Source organism: Manacus candei, unplaced genomic scaffold, assembly GCF_025592945.1.
Source record: "Manacus candei isolate 608988 ecotype Guabito, Panama unplaced genomic scaffold, ASM2559294v1 h1tg000045l, whole genome shotgun sequence".
NCBI lineage: Eukaryota > Metazoa > Chordata > Aves > Passeriformes > Pipridae > Manacus > Manacus candei.
The window spans coordinates 3,318,215-3,335,312 of NW_026138093.1; the positions used below are offsets into that span (position 1 = coordinate 3,318,215).

The 17,098-nt window shown below is 57.5% G+C and overlaps 2 protein-coding genes across 2 annotated transcripts; one reads left to right on the forward strand and one right to left on the reverse strand.

The window, feature by feature from the left end:
• Window positions 1-6,954: 6,954 nt before the first annotated feature.
• LOC127474914 (gastrula zinc finger protein XlCGF49.1-like) lies at window positions 6,955-8,289 on the forward strand. The gene is made up of 2 exons (XM_051796242.1): window positions 6,955-7,030; window positions 7,219-8,289. The coding sequence occupies exons 1-2, from the start codon at window positions 6,979-6,981 to the stop codon at window positions 7,971-7,973; spliced, it is 807 nt and encodes a 268-aa protein (XP_051652202.1). The 5' UTR covers window positions 6,955-6,978; the 3' UTR covers window positions 7,974-8,289.
• A 2,701-nt stretch (window positions 8,290-10,990) lies between these two features.
• On the reverse strand, window positions 10,991-16,561 carry LOC127475017 (maestro heat-like repeat-containing protein family member 6). The gene is made up of 14 exons (XM_051796319.1): window positions 16,334-16,561; window positions 15,840-15,990; window positions 15,526-15,590; window positions 15,264-15,413; window positions 14,932-15,080; window positions 14,515-14,662; window positions 14,076-14,269; window positions 13,850-13,987; window positions 13,456-13,570; window positions 13,147-13,284; window positions 12,760-12,936; window positions 12,477-12,626; window positions 11,586-12,318; window positions 10,991-11,436 (listed from the first exon to the last, which is right to left on the reverse strand). The coding sequence occupies exons 1-14, from the start codon at window positions 16,451-16,453 to the stop codon at window positions 11,330-11,332; spliced, it is 2,535 nt and encodes an 844-aa protein (XP_051652279.1). The 5' UTR covers window positions 16,454-16,561; the 3' UTR covers window positions 10,991-11,329.
• Between the last annotated feature and the right edge of the window lie 537 nt (window positions 16,562-17,098).

A 17,098-nucleotide genomic window follows, 5' to 3' on the forward strand; every position in this document is an offset into this window, starting at 1 on the left:
TCCCCAGCAGACTCACGGGCTGCGCTTTCCTTTGTCATACTTGGAAGCACTGAAGCAGGTTTGGAGGAGCAGCACTGTTCATGTTAAAGAGCTGAACCTCACCTCAGATGAAGAGAAGGAAAACCTTGCCTTGTCCCTGTGGAGTGAATGTCTGATTGAAGTTCTTTGATGCTTCTGTGAATTAGCTGCTCCTCTAAAGGAGTGTTTCTGTCTACTAAGCATCTCCTGAGAGCAAGGCTTATTAAATTACCTTTTTATCCATCCAGCCTCTGGTTTGTGGTGCTGTCTAAACAAATACTTGCTTTTCTTTCCTCAGTTTTAGGAAACTGGGCACGGGGAAAAACAGGTAAGCTGCTCACTGTCTAGTGAGCTACAGCTCCATGTCTGGGGATGCACAAAGTCACTCCTAGTAACACCAATGCTGTGGTATCCCCTTCCATCTGGAGAGCTGCTAAAGTTATACATGGGGCAGGATCCAGAACCTTGGGCATAGAACAGTAACTTGTTTTTTTTTCATTTGTAAAGTTCAGCAGCAAGAAAACACGTTTGTTCAGTTTGACTGCCCTGACAGGACAGAAGCTTCTCAGTAGAAGCTGTGTGTGTGTAACAGTTTGTTTGGATACATGTCCGGAATAAAGACAAGTGCCAGAAATATTCAAACACACAAAATATCTTTTATTACAGTGAGAATAATAATAATAGTAATAAACTTAGCAAGAGGAATTAAAAACTAAAAAGGATACAAAGTAACTAGCATATCGGGTGGCATTAAAACAAATACTACGAACAGCATTTAATACAGTATTAACTAGTGAAAAGGGATACCAAAAAGGATCTTAACACAATATTATGGATAACACGATATTGGTTAGTAAAGAGGGAAACTAAAGGAAAAAATACTATAAACATAAAAGGGGAGTTAAAGGAACACTAAAAGGATATTAAAAAGTTTGTTCTCTCAGTTGCTTCCTGTCAATAAACTGTGCTTACCCACACAGACAGGCCAGGGCTGCCAGGATCTGCAGCAGCTGGTCGGTGCCCGTGCTTAGCGGGCGTCCCCATGGAACAACACAGTCTCCATGGCAGGATGAGGATCGCTCACCCCAGCAGTCCTGACACCCCATTTTATCAGCTCCACATTGCACCACGTAGGGCCAGTACCCAGTATAAGGTGATGCCTGAGTGGCAGCCAAACACCACCTAAATCATTACCTAATGGCAACAGTCTGTGCATGCCCTGCTGTAGGGCAAGGGGCCAGCGACCCCTGCCCACAGAATCTTCCTCCCATCATCATCTTTCTCACCCCTATGTATGACCTCTACCATTGTGTTTCAAGGGTAGATGTATCTATCTTGCAATACGTAGCAAAACCAAGGAAGAACTCAGCTCTGATAATAGGGGATATCAGGCTGACTTGCTAAAAAGCACGATGGACCTTACAATTAGCTTGTGCCATGAAGTTCCATTGTACCATACTCTGGCTGGTTTCACATCCTAATATGATTGCTTTCTCACGCCTCTATGCTCCATTGATCATCTAATTCAAAAGTACCCCCCTTACATTTGTTTAAGTATAAAATGAACCAAGGACAATTTTTGAGAGCTTTGTGTTTAGATTTCTTTAGTCTGAAGTAGTAGAATAAATGGTCTTGTGTGTATTTGTCTGTATAGAATCATGGACTGGTTTGGGTTGGAAGGGACCTTAAAGGTCTTCTCATTCCACCCCCTGCCATGGGCAGGGACACCTTCCACTAGAGCAGGTTGATCCAAGCTGTCCTTGGACACTTGCAGGGATCCAGGGGCAGCCACAGCTTCTCTGGGAATTCCATCCCTGCCCCTCCAAACCCTCCCAGGGAAGGATTTCTTCCCAGTCTCCCATCTAACCCTGCCCTCTTTCAGTTGAAAAACCATTGCCCCTTGTCCTGTCCCTCCAGGCCCATATCAAAAGTCCCTCTCCCTCCTTTTTAAAAGCCCCCTTCCCTGGTGGGGTGTCTTCAGCTTCTCCCAGGACCTGTGTGTGTCTGTATCTATCTTGTATCTGTATACATTATATATACATATATAATACATTTCTATCCATGTATTTATACATAGATATTTATACACTGTAAATATTAACATACACATATCTATACAATGATGTTAACTTTGTGTCCAGACCTACCCCTTCCCCTGTGTAACCTTTTTGGGGGGTTTATTCCTTGGGATTTCCAGGGTCTCACTCTCAGTGGAGCGGATCTTTCCCACCTGTATCTTTGCTGCATCAACTTCAAGGTGGCCAATCTGAGCCGCTGCAACCTGGCCCGTGCCAACCTGTGCTGTGCCAGCCTGGAGAGGGCTGACCTGTCAGGCTCTGTGCTGGATGGAAGAGCTGCTGCAGCTTGGGAGGGCTGGGCTTGTGTTAACAGAGAGGAGCTGGAACAAACAGAGCGGTGTAAAACATCGAGTTCTTAAATATATTCTAGAGTTGTTCTGGTTCCCAAAGCTTTTACACTTCCTCCCAGTAATGATTTAATGGGATTGACTCCCAAAGCAGAAATTAAAAGTGTCTTCTTGATGGTCTTTGGTGTTGTTCTTCCTGCTCTCAGTGACTCCTGTCTGTGCCAGTGTGCCAACCTGCCAGGGGTGAAGATGCTGCGCTCCAACGCAGAGGGAGCGTCCCTGAAAGGCTGCAACTCTGAGGACCCATCAGGCCTTCAAGCTAATCTGGAAGGTGAGAAGCTTTTGCCTTGTGAATCTGTGCCAACTGAAGCCTGTGTTTGTGCATTTCTATGGCCCAGAAAAGGTCCAGCTGTGGTTTGTCCAACCCTGAGAAGGGCCCACAAGGGCTGCACTGAGTCTGTGACCATCTCAGCCCCAAATCCCCTTGTCCTCCTCCAATTCACACAGCTCTGAGGCAGCACCAGTGTGCAGCTGCTGTGTTTCTGACTGGTTTTCCTCACAGAACTCCTTTCTGTGTGTGTTCCAGGTGCCAGCCTGAAAGGAGTGGCCATGGAGGGCAGTCAGATGACAGGAATGAACCTCCGAGTGTGAAATTGCACTCTCAATCCCAGCTGGGAAGAAAAATTCCCCTGCTTCCACATGTCCTGAGCACTCCAGACTGGAGTTCTTGTAGCTTTTTGGATTCTTTGTTGGGAATTCAATGGACAGAGGAAAACACAGAAGTGTCCCCAAAGCAGAGAGAAGCTCTGGGGCCACAGCACCTGCTCCCCTCTCTTCTCATCCCTTCAGCAGATGAAGAAATGGCCCTCAATGTTTCCCCTCAGTGTACTCTGCAAATCCTCCTTGAAAGCATGGGCATAATCCCATTTGCCAGTCAGATCCACTTTGGACTGCCTAAACTAGCTGTAAAAGCATCTTGCCTGGGGCCAAGTGCCCCTTCCACACTTGCTTTACGTGTGGAAAAAAACAGGGAAAGCTGTTTTTTGTGTGAGCACCCTTCACATCTCAGTGTTTGTGATCTTGGGAATCCTCATGAACCTGGAACAATACCAGATTATCTGTTGTCATGGGATTTGTACCTGGAGATTGTTTTGGTCTGTGTTTAAATCTTCCTTGCAAATACAACTGATAGAAAACAATGTAAAAAAAAAAAGAAAAAGGGAAAAAAAGAAAAAAAAAGAAGAAGAAAAAAGAGAAAAAGGAGGAAAAAGAGGAAAAAAAGAACAGGAAAGAAATGAAAAAAAAAAGAATAAAAATAGAAAAAAGGGAAAGAAAAAGGGGGGAATAGAAAGAAGAAAGAATAAAGAAAGAAAAAAGAGGAAAAAAAAGAAAGAAAACCCAAAAAGTCCATGCAAATGGCCGCTGACCCCCGCGAGAACTACAAGTCCCATCGTGCATCGCGCAGGGCGGTGGGCGTGGCAGAAGGCGGGTGGACGGGGCAGTGGCCGCGCTGATTGGCTGCATTGGGGTCTGTGCAGGCGGTGCGCGCGCAGAGCGCCGCGTTGGCTGCCGGGAAGTCACGATGGCGCTGGGGCCTTCCTTTGTCTGTGAGACCGGGCGGGAGCGGGTGAGAGCGGGGTCTGGGGATCCCCTCGGGGGCTGCGGGGAGCGCGGCTGTGGGGGGAAAGGCTGGAGGGCTCGGGAGGGTTTAGCGCGGGGGTTCGGGGGTTCCCGAGAGGCAGAGCGCGGGATTGCAACCCTGTCGGGGGCCGCGGGGCCCGGGAGGCCTCCCAAGAACCCGGATGTTGGATTCGGGTCCTGAGAAATTCCTTCGGAAAAAAAATTCAAAACCACCCAACCAAAGAGAGAACCCTAAAAAAAGGAAAAATGAGAAAAAGGTGAAGGAAAAACTGCAAGGGCCAGGATGATTTTATTGCTTTGGTTCGGTTTTTCCTTGGTCTCCTCCTTCTCAGATTCTCTGCTCCCTTCCTTTACAGAAAGCTCTTCTGCTGTTCTGTGGTTTTGTGGTCCCTTAGGGGCTTTTCGGGGTCCCTGAGGCGGTTTTAAGGTATCTCGGGGGGGGGTTGATGTCGTGAGGGGACTTAGGGAGGAGGTTGAAGGTCCCTGAAGGGGTTTGGGAGTCCGTGAGAGAGTTTTGGAGTCTCTGAGGGAACTGAGAAGTCCTGGAGGGCTTTGGGGGGGTGTCTTTGAAGCAGTTTAGGGGGTTTCTCGGGGGATTTTGGGAGTCCCAGAGGGTTTTGAGGGTCACAAAGAGTGTCTTGGGTACACTAGGGGGGTCTCAGGACTCACCTGCTTGTAGTGCTGCTACTCCTCTTTCCCCCCAGACATCATTAACCCCCTAAAATGTGCCCTAGCCCCCATTTTTCCTTTAATCCCCTCCCCACACAGATCCCTTTGACCCCCCCCAAGACCCCTTTTAACTCCCCCAAATACACCCAAAGCACCCCAAAATCCTCCAAATCCCAATCAACCCCCCCCCCAGATCCCCCCAAATCTCCCCCAGCTCCCCCTCAAATCCATTCAAACCCCCCCTAAAGAGGGATCACCTGGCACCCTGGGACAGGAACACAGTGGGCTGTACTGGGGGCACTGGGCTGTACTGGGAGGGCACTGGGAGGGGCTCAGGTGTCCCAGGACAACGTGGCCCAGCTCCAGGAGAGATCTAGGGAGCAGTGAGGAGGTACTGGTCTGTACTGGTCTGTCCTGGTCTGTACTGGTCTGACCTGGTCTGTACCCCCAATCCCCAAAGCCCCTCCCCAGCTCCCCCAGGAACCTCCCGCACCCCAAATCCTCCAGGCCCCCCCAGGCCCCTGACTTGGTCCTGCTGCCCCTTGAGCATCTGCAGCTGCTGCAGAACCAGGCATTTCATCAGCAAATGTGCAGGTGACCCCAAGCTGGGGGTGTGTTGATGTGCTGGAAGGCAGGAGGGCTCTGCAGAGGGACCTGGCCCAGCTGGATCCATGGGCTGATTGCAAGGGGATGAGGTTCCAGCAGGCCAAGGGCCGGGTCCTGCCCTTTGGCCACAAGAAGCCCCGTCAGCCCCCCGGGCTGGGGCCAGAGTGTCTGGAGAGCAGGCAGGCAGGAAGGGAGCTGGGAGTGGGGATGGGCAGGAAGCTGAAGAGGAGGCAGAGCGTGCCCAGTGTAATGTTAGAAAAGCAGAAGAGGTTCTGGGATGGTTCTAGAAAGAGAAAGAAGCCCAGAGGCCAGTGCAAGCAGGCAGCCCTGAACTTGCACCTGATGTCCCCTCCCTGCAGGTTCCTGTCCTTGAGCCCAGGCCCTGAGGTGAGGCTGAGAAGTGGCGTGGAGGTGAGCCCAGAGCTGTCCCTGAGGTGAGGCTGAGAATAAGTGCAGGGCAGAGGTGCTGCTGAGGAAGGAGAGCCCTGTGGTGGGGAAGAGGCAAAGGTACCCATCCCCGAGCAGGTTCTGTGTCCATCCCCTGTGTGCCAGGTGAGCTGGGGCTTTGCTGCAGAGCTGCGGGCGCTGATTTGAGCGTCTCCAAGTGCTGAGATGATGGGCACCCAGGAACACAAACTGTGCCTGGCCACGGAGCCTGCAAGGAGGAGCAGAGACAGCGGTGGCAGTGTGGGGGTCCAGGTTGTCCCTGTGCCTTCCCCTGCAGGCCCTGGCTGTCCCTGCTGGGCCCCTGTCCATCCCCATCAGGTCCCTGCCCGTCCCCCCGGGCTGAGCTCCCCCCAGGAAGTGCCGTGGAGCTGAAGCTGCTGCCATCCCCCCCTGCAGCCGCTGCCCCAGCCAAGGGAGCAGCAAAGGCAGGGCCAGGAGCAGAGGCAGCAGCAGGGGAGCCCTGGGGGGACCGGGAAGCTCTTGTGTGGGTCAGGAAAGAGGCGCTGGGCACGAGGCCGGGGCTGTGCTGAGCAGGCCCAGCCCTCACATCCCCCCAGCCAACGCCTGTGGAGCTGTTTGGTTTCCTTGGGCACAGCCGGCCCTTGTGGAAGGCAGAGCGGGGCGATGCTGGAGCTGGGGGACCCCCGGGAGCCTGGAGGGGGGAGCACGGAGAGGGAGGAGCCCCGGGACCCCCTGGAGCCTGAAAGGGGGGACGGAGAAGGGGAAGCCTGGACAGCAGGGACCCTTGGGATCACTGGGACAATGAAGTGGAGAACCTGGAGAGGGGGAATGTTTAGGAACGTGGTACCCTGAAGGTGAGAGTCAGAGGAGAAGGAACCCTTAGGACCCCCAACACTCTCAGTATTCCTAAGTGGGACCCAGCATCCCAGACACAGGAGACCCTCCAAACCCCACAGAGTTGAGACCAGAGAGGGGGAATTCCTGCGAGAGTTTTTTGGGCTGAATGTTCATAGTTTGGAGTATTTTTTGGCTGAACCTTAACATTTTGCTTTTTGGATGGAGTTCATCTTGCTATTTCTGAGCGTTTTTTTTCCTGAATCTGTGTGGTTTGGGTTTTTCTGGGCTGGATCTTGGTGTTTTGGAGGTTTTTATGGACACAGGATGCCCAGTGAGTTGTAGAGATGGACTTGGGCAGGAGGAACCCCCAAGCCAACACGCTCAGCCCTTGTTTGCCCCCCCATCAGGATTTGTCCTTCCCAAAGCTTGGTCGGATGGAGGAGGAGGCTGCGAGGAAGAGGAAGATGCCTTGGGCCCCCCAGGCAGGTGAGGAGGAAGTCAGTGTCCCTTTGGGCGGGTGTTGTGCTGGCTCTGTCAGCCCAGCATGGCCCCGACTGCAGGACAACCCCGCTGGCGCCGCCGTCCTGCTGGGGCCGGAGTTGGGGGGATGTCCTTGGCCTTCCCTGTGGGCCGGAGGCAAATCCCCTGCCTGTCCTTCTTGCTTCCTGCCCCAGGCCCCGAGCTGAGGACGGAGAGCCCGGAGGACAAATCCCCCCGTGAGACCCTGGTGGGAGAGGCCGTTTTGAAGGGCTCCCCGGCGCAGGAAGGCAGCGGGGAGGAAAAGGGCCGGAGATCCCCCCGCAGGAGGGGCTCCAAAGCCAGCCCAGGGTGCTCTGAGGAGGAAAGAGCCAGCCTGTGCCGGGAAGGCGGCCGGAGCTTGAGGGGGAGCTCTGACCTGGTGGTCCCTGAGCAGCCTCCCAGCAGGAAGAAGCCCTTCAGGTGCTTGGAATGTGGGAAGAGCTTTAGGTGGAGCACAGACCTGCTTAGACACCAGCACATCCACACTGGGGAACGGCCCTACACATGTGGGGAGTGTCGCAAGAGCTTCAACAGGAACTCCCACCTGATCCAACACCGTCGCATCCACACTGGGGAACGTCCCTACACGTGTGAGGAGTGTGGGAAGAGCTTCAGGTACAGCTCCAACCTCTTTTCCCACCAGCTCATCCACACCGGGGAACGGCCCTACAAGTGCTTGGAATGTGGAAAGAGGTTTCAGACCAGCTCCAATCTCCTTGTGCACCAGCGGACGCACACGGATGAGAGGCCCTTCCGCTGCACCGACTGCGGGAAGGGATTCAACCGGAACTCCCACCTCGTCACCCACCAGCGCATCCACACCGGAGAGAGGCCCTACAAGTGTGGGGAGTGTGGGAAGAGCTTCTCCCACAGCTCAACTTTGAACAGACACCAACAGACCCACCAGTAAGGGAAGCCCTACAAGTGCCCCGACTGTGGGAAGAGCTTCAGCCGCTGCTTCCACCCTGAATAAACCCCCTGATTTTGAGGCAACCCCTGGAGTCCAGTGACTGTCAGTCCATCCCTTTCAACCCCTTTCACAGGGGCAGGTTCTTCCAGCAGAACCCTTCTTGGGGGTGTGTGGAGTTTCCTGCCTTGGCTGGGGCCCCACCAAGGTCACTGCTGGAGGGGGAGTTACATCCATCTCAAATTAAGAACTATTGCTTTTAAGCCAACTTTAGTAGAATTTCTTCAACAATTTCTTTAGGGTAGAACACTGTCTTATCTTATCCTGTACTCCTGGTAGTTTTAGTGTTTGTATTGTGCAGTAAAGAATTCTGATGAAGATCCTTTGTTTGATCATTTGGAACCCTAAATAAATTCCTTTTTATCAATAGATCTGATTTGCCATCGTTAAAAACTGGGGGACAAAAGTGGTTCAGTCACACCTCTGTAATTCCTCTAAACTGAAACTGTTGGCATAATCCAACTCTGAGATTGGATTCAGCAGCCCCCAGCACCTCACAGTAAGTTGGGAGCTCAGGGGGGCACCCCCTCTTTTCCAACCCCTCCTGTGCCCAAAGACCCCCATGGGGCCATCGGACCTACCAGACAACCCCCCCTTTTCTACCCTTCTCCCTGTTCCTCCCACTTTCCCATTGTTCCCTCAATCCCCAGTTTCCCCCCCCAAGAAAGTTTTGGGGTCCCAAACACTACTTTTTGCCTCCTCTCTTGTGGATGCTGAGGGAGAAAATGAGGCTGCACACACAGAGTTCCATTGCGGGACTTGTCCGCCGACATTTTTCCCTGTCCCCTTTTATTCCTCTTCTCTCATGAGCAGCACTCAGTGTATGTCTTTTAGTCCACCAGAATTCCCAGCATGGCCCCAAAGCAGTGCCCTGATCCCACACATTCCCCTCTCCTCATGTGCTGGCTGTGTTCAGCCACCAGAGAAAAACACAGGCTGGTCGTGCAGGCTGGTTAAAGAGCATTTGCACTTGGAGAAACAACCTTCTCTCTCTCCAAGCACTCAGCCAAGGTCCATCCTCCCTTTGCATTCCCATGAACTCAGGGCAGGTGCAGAGTGACTCCGCTTGGTCCCACCTCTGCCCCTGTTTTGTTTGGACACGCAGAGTTCATGGCCAAGAGGGCCAGGACCCGGGCTCCTTGTCTTGGGGCTTGTCCCATGTGCTTCCAGAGGACTTGGAATATTGAAACCAGGCAGATTCTGAACCCCTGCTCCTGATGCTGCCACAGTGCCCACACACTGGCCCTGCAGGCATGGCCTGCACTGAATGGCCAGTGCAGCAGGAGCCGTGGCTGCGGCAGCTGCCGGGATTGCTGCAGAGATGATCCAAGCAATCAGCCATCCACTGAGGATTTCTGCATTTCACAGTTTCCTTCATTCACTGTATCCTGCCTCATCCTCCCAGCTTCTGCTTCCCTGGGAGCCCCAGTTTGGCTCTTCTGCCCATGGGAATTATTAATGATAAATGGAGGGTAGATACATTTTGATCTGTGATACAACTAAAATAACAAGGATCACTTACAGGGATGTTAAAGGTATTGTCAGTCACATGAATCACGTCAGGTGGGGCCAAGAAGGCATCTGAGTGACAGGGACACACCATGGCTGAGTCATTAAGCCAGTCAGTAAGAGTTAGTAGACCCAGTGAATTCCCCCTAGAACAGTGTCTTCCTGATGGGACATCTGGGCAGGGCTTGCTCTGCTCAGCATTCCCTGCCTGCTCCCGGGATTCTTGAGGGACAGCCTGGTAAGTCCTGGCCAAAGGAGACCTGCCACTGCCCCAAGTCCTGGCAAGGCTGCTGCCCGTCTCCTGCCCCAAAGAGCTGTGCCCCTTGTTGCCCTCAGGTGCTGGACGTAGAGTTTAGAAGCCCATGCCCGTGTTTTGAAGGTGCCTGCGTGGAGGAGAGGTTGAGCAGCTGCAGCCCGAGGCTGGTGTCCCAGCAGAGTCTCTGAGGATAGCACCAGTGGCACTGGCTGGGGACACCTGAGTGTGGAAGGTGTGTCCAGCCTCAAGCAGGGCCACTGAAGTCAGTCAGGATGTCAGGCTGCAGCTGGAGCTGCCAAGGGTTGCTGTGAGGCTGGGGAGTCACTGGAAAGCTGTGGTGGCCACTTGCCCTGAAGCCTTTTGCCAAAGTGGGTGCAATTGTGCCCACAGTCTGCCCATTTTTGGTGTCCTGGCGGGTGTGGGTGCCTGGGTGAGGAGGCCCAGGCGTTGTGGGTGCTGCTGCTCCTGGGCAGCCTCTGGTGCTGTTGTCTGTGGGGCGGAGCCGCTTGGGCAGCAGCGAGTGCACAGGCCTGCCCGAGGAGCCCAGCGCCCTGCCCGTGGTGGCAGCAGCTCTGTGGGCCCAGAGCTCTGGCTCAGGGGGGTGTTGGCCACAGCCCCTTGGCCTGGGCAGCCGCGGGGGCCCGGGCTGGCCACCAGCCCTGCCTGTGCCACTGCCCCTCGTTGGCAGCACCCGGCAGACGTGCCCTGGCAGGGACCCCTTGCCCTCCTTGTCCCCAACCAGGCCAGCCTGGCCACCTTGGGGGTGTGCCCACCCTGCTGCTGAGGCCTGGCCTCCAGGGCTTCTGCCACAGGGCTGGGAATGCCTCGGGAAAGCACCAGAGCAGCCGGCTGGCAGGGAAGGAGGTGGCTGCCTGGGGGCTGCTTATGGCCTCTGCCCCCCAAGTCCTGGGGGCTTTTCCCTCCACCCTGCCCCTCGGGGCCTGCTCCCAGTATGTCCCATCACAGCCTTCTGCCACCCACCCCCTCACAGATTCCCCTCAAGGCTTCCTGCTCCCTTGTGCCATCAGGGCCTCCACAGCACCTCACCCCTTCCTGGCCTCCCAGCGCCCCCTCCCCTGCTGGTCTTTTGCTGGCACGCTGCACAACGGGGCAAGTGTTGCTGAGCACAGGGAGCCCTTTTCCCCTCTTCCCCAAGGCCCTGTGCACACTGGGCACTTAAAAAAAGCTCCTGGGCCTCTGCGTGTGATAACATGTTGGTCATGTTCCCATGCTGGGCTCAAAGGAGGTGCTTGCAGGGAAGAGGCATCTTCCCCACAGGCTCAGGTGGCCCCAGGAGATGGAGCTTCCTGCATCAGTTCCCCACAGAGCTGCAGCAGCACAGGCAGACACTGCCCTGTGGAAAAGGCCGGGTCTTCCACACCCTGCACAGCCAGTCTTGGAGCTGCTGGAATCTGCAGTAGGGAGCCATCTGTACAGCTCTCAGCATGTAGCAGTGTTGAATTGCCAGGCCTGCCATGGCAAGTCTGATGTCATCTGTCACACCTCTACGGGCTGGAAGAGGCAGCAACGGAGACTACCAGAATGGGAAGAATGAAGTTCTCCGTACAGCTCTGATTATGTGGAGCGTTTGACAGGCCAGGTCTGAGACGGCAGGGCTGTCATCAGTGATGCCTTGAAGGGCTGAAAGAGAAAGGAAGAGAGCCAAGGTGAGAGGCCAGGGGTGTGGGGACGTGAGGAGCCCCTCCTGCCAGGGCCATCCCAGCCAGCTCTTGCCATGGCCAGGAGGGAGCAGGGCCCAAGGGGATCAGCTGGAAGGTGCCCTCGCTCACCCTGGCAGATGAGCTGCAGCTCTGGCTGCTCCTGCTTCATGGACCTGGCGGCGATCCCTGGGAACACAGAGCCTGTCAGGCCCCAGAGGCACAGGTCCCCCGCAGCAGCACTGCCAGCCCGGCCACACGGCCTCCTGCCCTGGCAGGGCTGAGCCCGGGGCCTTCCCGCATGGGGACGCCCCAGGGCTGGGCTGGCACAGGGCGGCAGCAGGCACCAGGCCACTCGGGGCTCCACATGCCCTGGGCCGCATCCTGCTGCCGCTGCAGCAGCCGGGGCTGGGGCCGAGCTGCAGCGGGGCGGGGAGGGACCCCGGCCTTGTGGCTCACCCAGAAACTTGATGGCCAGCTTTCGAAGGGGCTCCTCTGGGCTCTCCAGGAACGGCAGGGCCTGGCGCACGTACTGGCCCACTCGGCTCCTGTCCTTTTCCAGCTGCAAAGAGCGCCAGGGCAGAGAGGGAAGGCTCGGCTCAGGCTCTGCCCCTTGGCCGGGCGCTCCCTGCCCCCAGCACGGGGCTCCCCTGCCCGCAGAGCCCTGAGGCCTGGCCAGCAGCCGCTGGGGCCGGGTTTGGGGGGAGCAGAGGGCTGGGTGCTCCAGGGGAGCCAGGGGCTGGGGCTTTGGGGCCGTCCTTACCAGGCACTCAGGAAACCTCCATGGCTGCTCCATGGTCACCAAGTTCTCAAGATCCCTCCACTTCAGGAACTTGGCTGCACCAAACAGTGCTCTCCGAGAGGCCTGCACAGCAACAGAGAGCGGGCCATGGCACCGCAGCCCAGGGCACAGCACCCGCATCCCTGCGCCAAGGCCAGGAGGAGGCTGCAGGCGACCATGGGCCAGGGCAGGAGGCACAGCAGCCTCCTGCCATGGGGACACCAGAGCCCACGAGTCCTCACCTCTGCCACACGCTGGTTCTCATTGTGCCAGTTGAAGTAGAATGGCACCAGACTCAGGTACACGTGTGGCTTTAGGCTCTTGCTCCTCTCTGTCACCTCCATCAGCTCCCGGAAGAGGAGCATGGAGAGCTGCTGCAGCTGGCTGTGCTCCTGGTGCAAAGGAAGAGGAAAAGACCTCAGCACTGGCTTCTCCAGGCCCACCGGGGCACAGGCCTGAAAAGACACTAGGCCCAAAGTTTCCTGGCAGCACTCAGTGCCCACGATGAGGGGCACAGAGCCTTACGTTGTCAAAGAGTGGCCGCAGCACCTCAAGCAACTTCAGGGCTATTGGGCTGGATATTTCGATGACTTTCAAGCCCAGCACATTGATGAACACAGAGAGAGTCATCTGAACTGTGTCTGTGTCTGCATCCTGCAGTAGCTCCAGGAGGCTTTCATTCAGGCTCCGGATGCTCTTAGCCTGTGTGGAACACAATGCTGTGGTGCAGCCCCACGCTGCTGCCGCGGGGCCCAGAGGCCAAAGGTGCGTCCCAAAGGAGTCGGGCAGCTGAACGGGGAGGAGGAGAGCTGGGAGCAGCTGCCACAGCTGCCAAAGGCCAGCCAAGGCCAAGCTACTGCCTTGCACAGCCTCACGCTGCCGGCCCGGCTTCAGCCCCTGCCCCCTGCTCACCATTGCGGGAGCCTTGCTGAGCACCAGCAGGCCTCGGAGCGCCAGGCGACGCCTCTCCGGGCACTGCCTGCGCAGGTGCCTGGAAATGATCTGCAGGACGCTGGGCCCACATTGTCTGGGGTTCAGGCAGTGCAGGACCTGAAAGGCAGGGAGCAGTGACGGGGTGCCCGGCTGGCAGGAGCCCGGACCCGCCCGGGGCTGGGCCCAGGCAGCAGCTCAGGGTGCAGGCACCGTCCCGGGCGGCTGCGGCTGTGAGAGGGCAGAGAGGGGGAGGCAGCTGGGCCAGGCAGCGCTCGCCATCAGGCTCACCTCCACCAGGAACGCCAGGGCAGGCAGTTCCCACAGGGGCTCTCCCCTGCTGAGCCGCGGGAGCAGGCTGACGGCGATGCTGCGGCAGAAGGAGCGGGAGAAACGGCACAGCTCCCTGCAAGGGGGAATAAAGGTGCCAGAGACCCTGAGCCAGGTGGGCAAAGTTCTCCTGGGACTGACTCACACAGGCCTGGTCTTTGGCCACCAGCCTGGGAGAGGACGTGGGCACTTTGGGAGGTGGCTCCTCCTGTGCAGCCGCCCCTCTCCGCCTTTTCCACTCTGCTCAGCCATCCCTGGCTGCCAAGGCCCTCTGGCCCAGCAGCACAGGCACTGTGTGGGGTGGCCTGTGCACAGGGTAGAAATGACAGGGGCAGTGGGGAGAAAGGGCTCTCACCTGGCCAGCAGACCCACTGCATAGTGGTGGGTGTCAGCCTTGAGGAGCATGTCCCAGCCACACTTGCGACCGATCGCCATCAGCACGTCCTCATCCAGCAGCTGGCGCAGCAGGGCTTTAACGGTCTGCACTGCAAACCTGTGTGCAGAGCACAGCCCAGGTCAGGCACAGAGCCCTGGCCCCAGCCCCGAGGGCGTGGCAGGGAGAGGGGACTGGGATGGAGCACCTGTTGGGGTTGGGGGGAAGGCTGCGCTGCTCCCGGCATCGCCTCCAGAAGGTCTCGACCTCCTCTGACATCTCCTCTGTGCTGATGAAAACTTGGAAGAGCAGAGTCAGAAGGAGGCGGGGGGAATTGTCCTTCACTGCACTTGGGCACCAGGAGTGGGACAGCTGGATGATCTCCCAGAGTGCCACAGTTGCCTACCAAAGACAAAGCACCCAGAGACAGCTCTCAGGGCCCAGATGTCCATGTGGCAGGGCCCAAGCGTGGCAGGGATAGGGCAGGGGAGACACAGGGGGATCCCCCAGCCTGGTGTCCCTGAACCTGCCCCTAAGCCAGGCCTGCAGCCCAGTGCCTGGGGCAGGGAGAAGCAGTGGTGAGGGAGGATGGAAAGGCGTCCCAAAGGCAACCTGGGGGCAAGCAGAGGCCAGCTCAAGAAACTCACAGCCAGGGCAAAGACATCCCTCTCATCCCCATCAGAGGTGCGTCTCCTGTGCGCTGGCCAGTATTCCAGCACATGGAAGAGGATCTGCAGCACCGGCTCCTTAGTCCGTCTGGAGGAGATGAGCGTCTTCCACATGGTGCGAGCAGCTCTGTGGAGTCACAACTCTGCCTCAGGGGGGTCTGGGACACAGCGCTGTGGCCTGGGCAGCTGCGGGGCCCAGGTGACAGAGCCACGGTGCCTTGTGGGGCAGGGAGGCAGGCTGGCCTCAGGATTGGAGGCTGACATGCCAAAGCTGGCAAAGAGAGGAGCTGGAGTGTCCGGGAAGTCTCCATGTCTCTGGCACACCATTTGGGACAGGCTGTCCAGGGGGATGGGGTCTAAAGGCAGGTGGGCCCTCAAGGCAGGTGGGCCCCATACCTGTCACAGGCTGGGGCAGAGCGCAGCAGGGTCACTGCAACATCCATGGGGTGTGCCTCGGTCAGCAGGACAAGAGTCTTGTCCAGCCTGTGCTCAGCAGACACATTGGACGTGAGCCACTGGTGAATGCACCTGACTATGGCCGGCACCTGGAGGGGACATGGGGGACAGTTGGAGAGCTGCTAGAGCCAGTAACTTGCCCAGCTTCCCCCAGAAGTGCTCCCCTTGCCACCACACTCTGCTGGTCTCAAAGGCTGAGGGGACCCAGAGCAGCCGACGTGAGGGGCCACAGCATCCCTGGGGGACTGGAGCCCTGGCCACAGGCTGCTTACTTGCTTCGCTTTGTAGACACCGTTCTGAACAAGCAAATCCAGCAGGGCAGCGCTGGTCTGGGCATTGAAGAGGTCCGAGTTTGCCGTGTCCCCAGTGGCCATGAAAGTGGCCTCTTCATGCCAAATGCCCCTGATGAATCTGCAAACCAGCTACAGGAGAAAGGCAAGGAAGAGAGAGGGATGTCCCCTGGAGGGCTGGGACAGCGGTGCTGGGCTGAGCAGTGAGAGCAGGCCCAGCCCAGGCGGGGATGGCTGCAGGTACCTGTGCTGCCCTGCGGAAGCGGCCACGGGCACGGAGCTGCTCTTCTGTCCGCTCCTGGCCTGCATCTGTCAAAGAGCGAGCGCGCTCAGAGCTGAGGGTGTGTGGGAGAGGCCGGAGAACACAGCCCAGGCCTGGGCTCCAGGAGCAGGCAGGGCCAGCCCCGGGATGCCCAGTGGATGGAGCACGGCTGTCAGGAGATCAGCCCCGGCCCCTCTGCCCCCCTCCCTTTCCCTGGGCATGTCCAGATGGGATGGGACAGGATGAGGCCAAGGGGACTGCAGCCACCAGCCCTGTGGTCCAGCTCCAGCACTCACCCTCCTGCGGGGGCTGCACCTGCTGCACCTCTTCAGGCTGCTGTGTTGGAGCAGCCCCAGGGCTTTCCTCCTTCTCCTCCTCCTTCACCCAGGCCAGCTTGGGCACCGTGGGGGGTCTCTGCTGCATGTCTCTGTCTGGCATTATGGCTACCTGCAGCAGAGATGCCATGGAAAAGCTTTGGCTTTCCAAGTCCTGCAGTCGTGCCTTGAAGGCAGCTGCAAGAGAGAAGCCTGGGAAATGCCTCGCCTCATCCAGTCCCACTGTCTGGCCTCGAGGGCACCTGCCCCAGGGACTGGAGATGCCTTGAGCAGCCCCAGGTCCCCAGGTCCCACAGTCTGGCCTGGAGGATGCACAGTGGAGAGGTGGAGAGCTTCCAGAGTTAGATACTTGCCCAGCTTCCCCTGAGAAATGCTTCCCTTCCCAGCACACTGTGCCAGCCTCAAAGGCTGAGGGGGCCCAGCGCACCCAGCTTGGGGGACCACAGGCTGCTTACTTCAGCAGAGACAGCTCTCTCCTCAAGAAAGTCCAGGTTGGGGGTATCGGCCAGGCGCTGAACAGGCGCGGCCTCAGTGCTCGCCACGCCCTCCGTCGTTGTGGCGTCGGCCTCCTCCATGAGACCAGGCAGCACAGAGTCACAGTGTGACACGTCATCGGTGGACGTGGTGTCCCAGTGGGTTGTGTGATCACTGGTTGTGGTGTCACAATTTGCTGGGACAGCAGTCGACGCGGTGCTGACATCAGGCCTTGTCAGCTGGGTCGGGATGGTGTCAGGCTGGGCCTGGACATCAGCTGGTGTGACCCTGGACTCTCTACACCAACTGCCCATGAATTTCATAAATGTCTGCAGGAGAAAGAAGGGCAGGGAAGAGAGGGATGTCCCCTGGAGGGCTGGGACAGCGGTGCTGGGCTGAGCAGTGAGAGCAGGCCCAGCCCAGGCGGGGATGGCTGCAGGTACCTGTGCTGCCCTGCGGAAGCGGCCACGGGCACGGAGCTGCTCTTCTGTCCGCTCCTGGCCTGCATCTGGCAAAGAGCGAGCGCGCTCAGAGCTGAGGGTGTGCGGGAGAGGCCGGAGAACACAGCCCAGGCCTGGGCTCCAGGAGCAGGCAGGGCCAGCCCCGGGATGCCCAGTGGATGGAGCACAGCTGCCAGGAGATCAGCCCTGGCCCCTCTGCCCCCCTCCCTTTCCCTGGGCATGTCCAGATGGGATGGGACAGGATGAGGCCAAGGGGACTGCAGCCACCAGCCCTGTGGCCCAGCT

Excerpts from the sequence above, each read along its gene's own strand:
- LOC127475017 (XM_051796319.1), bottom strand. The coding sequence starts at position 16,453 with ATGGAGGAGGCCGACGCCACAACGACGGAGGGCGTGGCGAGCACTGAG. Across the intron at positions 15,414-15,525 it reads GCTTCCGCAGGGCAGCACAG|CTGGTTTGCAGATTCATCAG; the intron begins GTACCTGCAGCC and ends TTTCTCCTGTAG. Across the intron at positions 15,081-15,263 it reads GTGTCTACAAAGCGAAGCAA|GTGCCGGCCATAGTCAGGTG; the intron begins GTAAGCAGCCTG and ends TGTCCCCTCCAG.
- LOC127474914 (XM_051796242.1), top strand. The coding sequence starts at position 6,979 with ATGGAGGAGGAGGCTGCGAGGAAGAGGAAGATGCCTTGGGCCCCCCAG. Across the intron at positions 7,031-7,218 it reads GCCTTGGGCCCCCCAGGCAG|GCCCCGAGCTGAGGACGGAG; the intron begins GTGAGGAGGAAG and ends TTCCTGCCCCAG.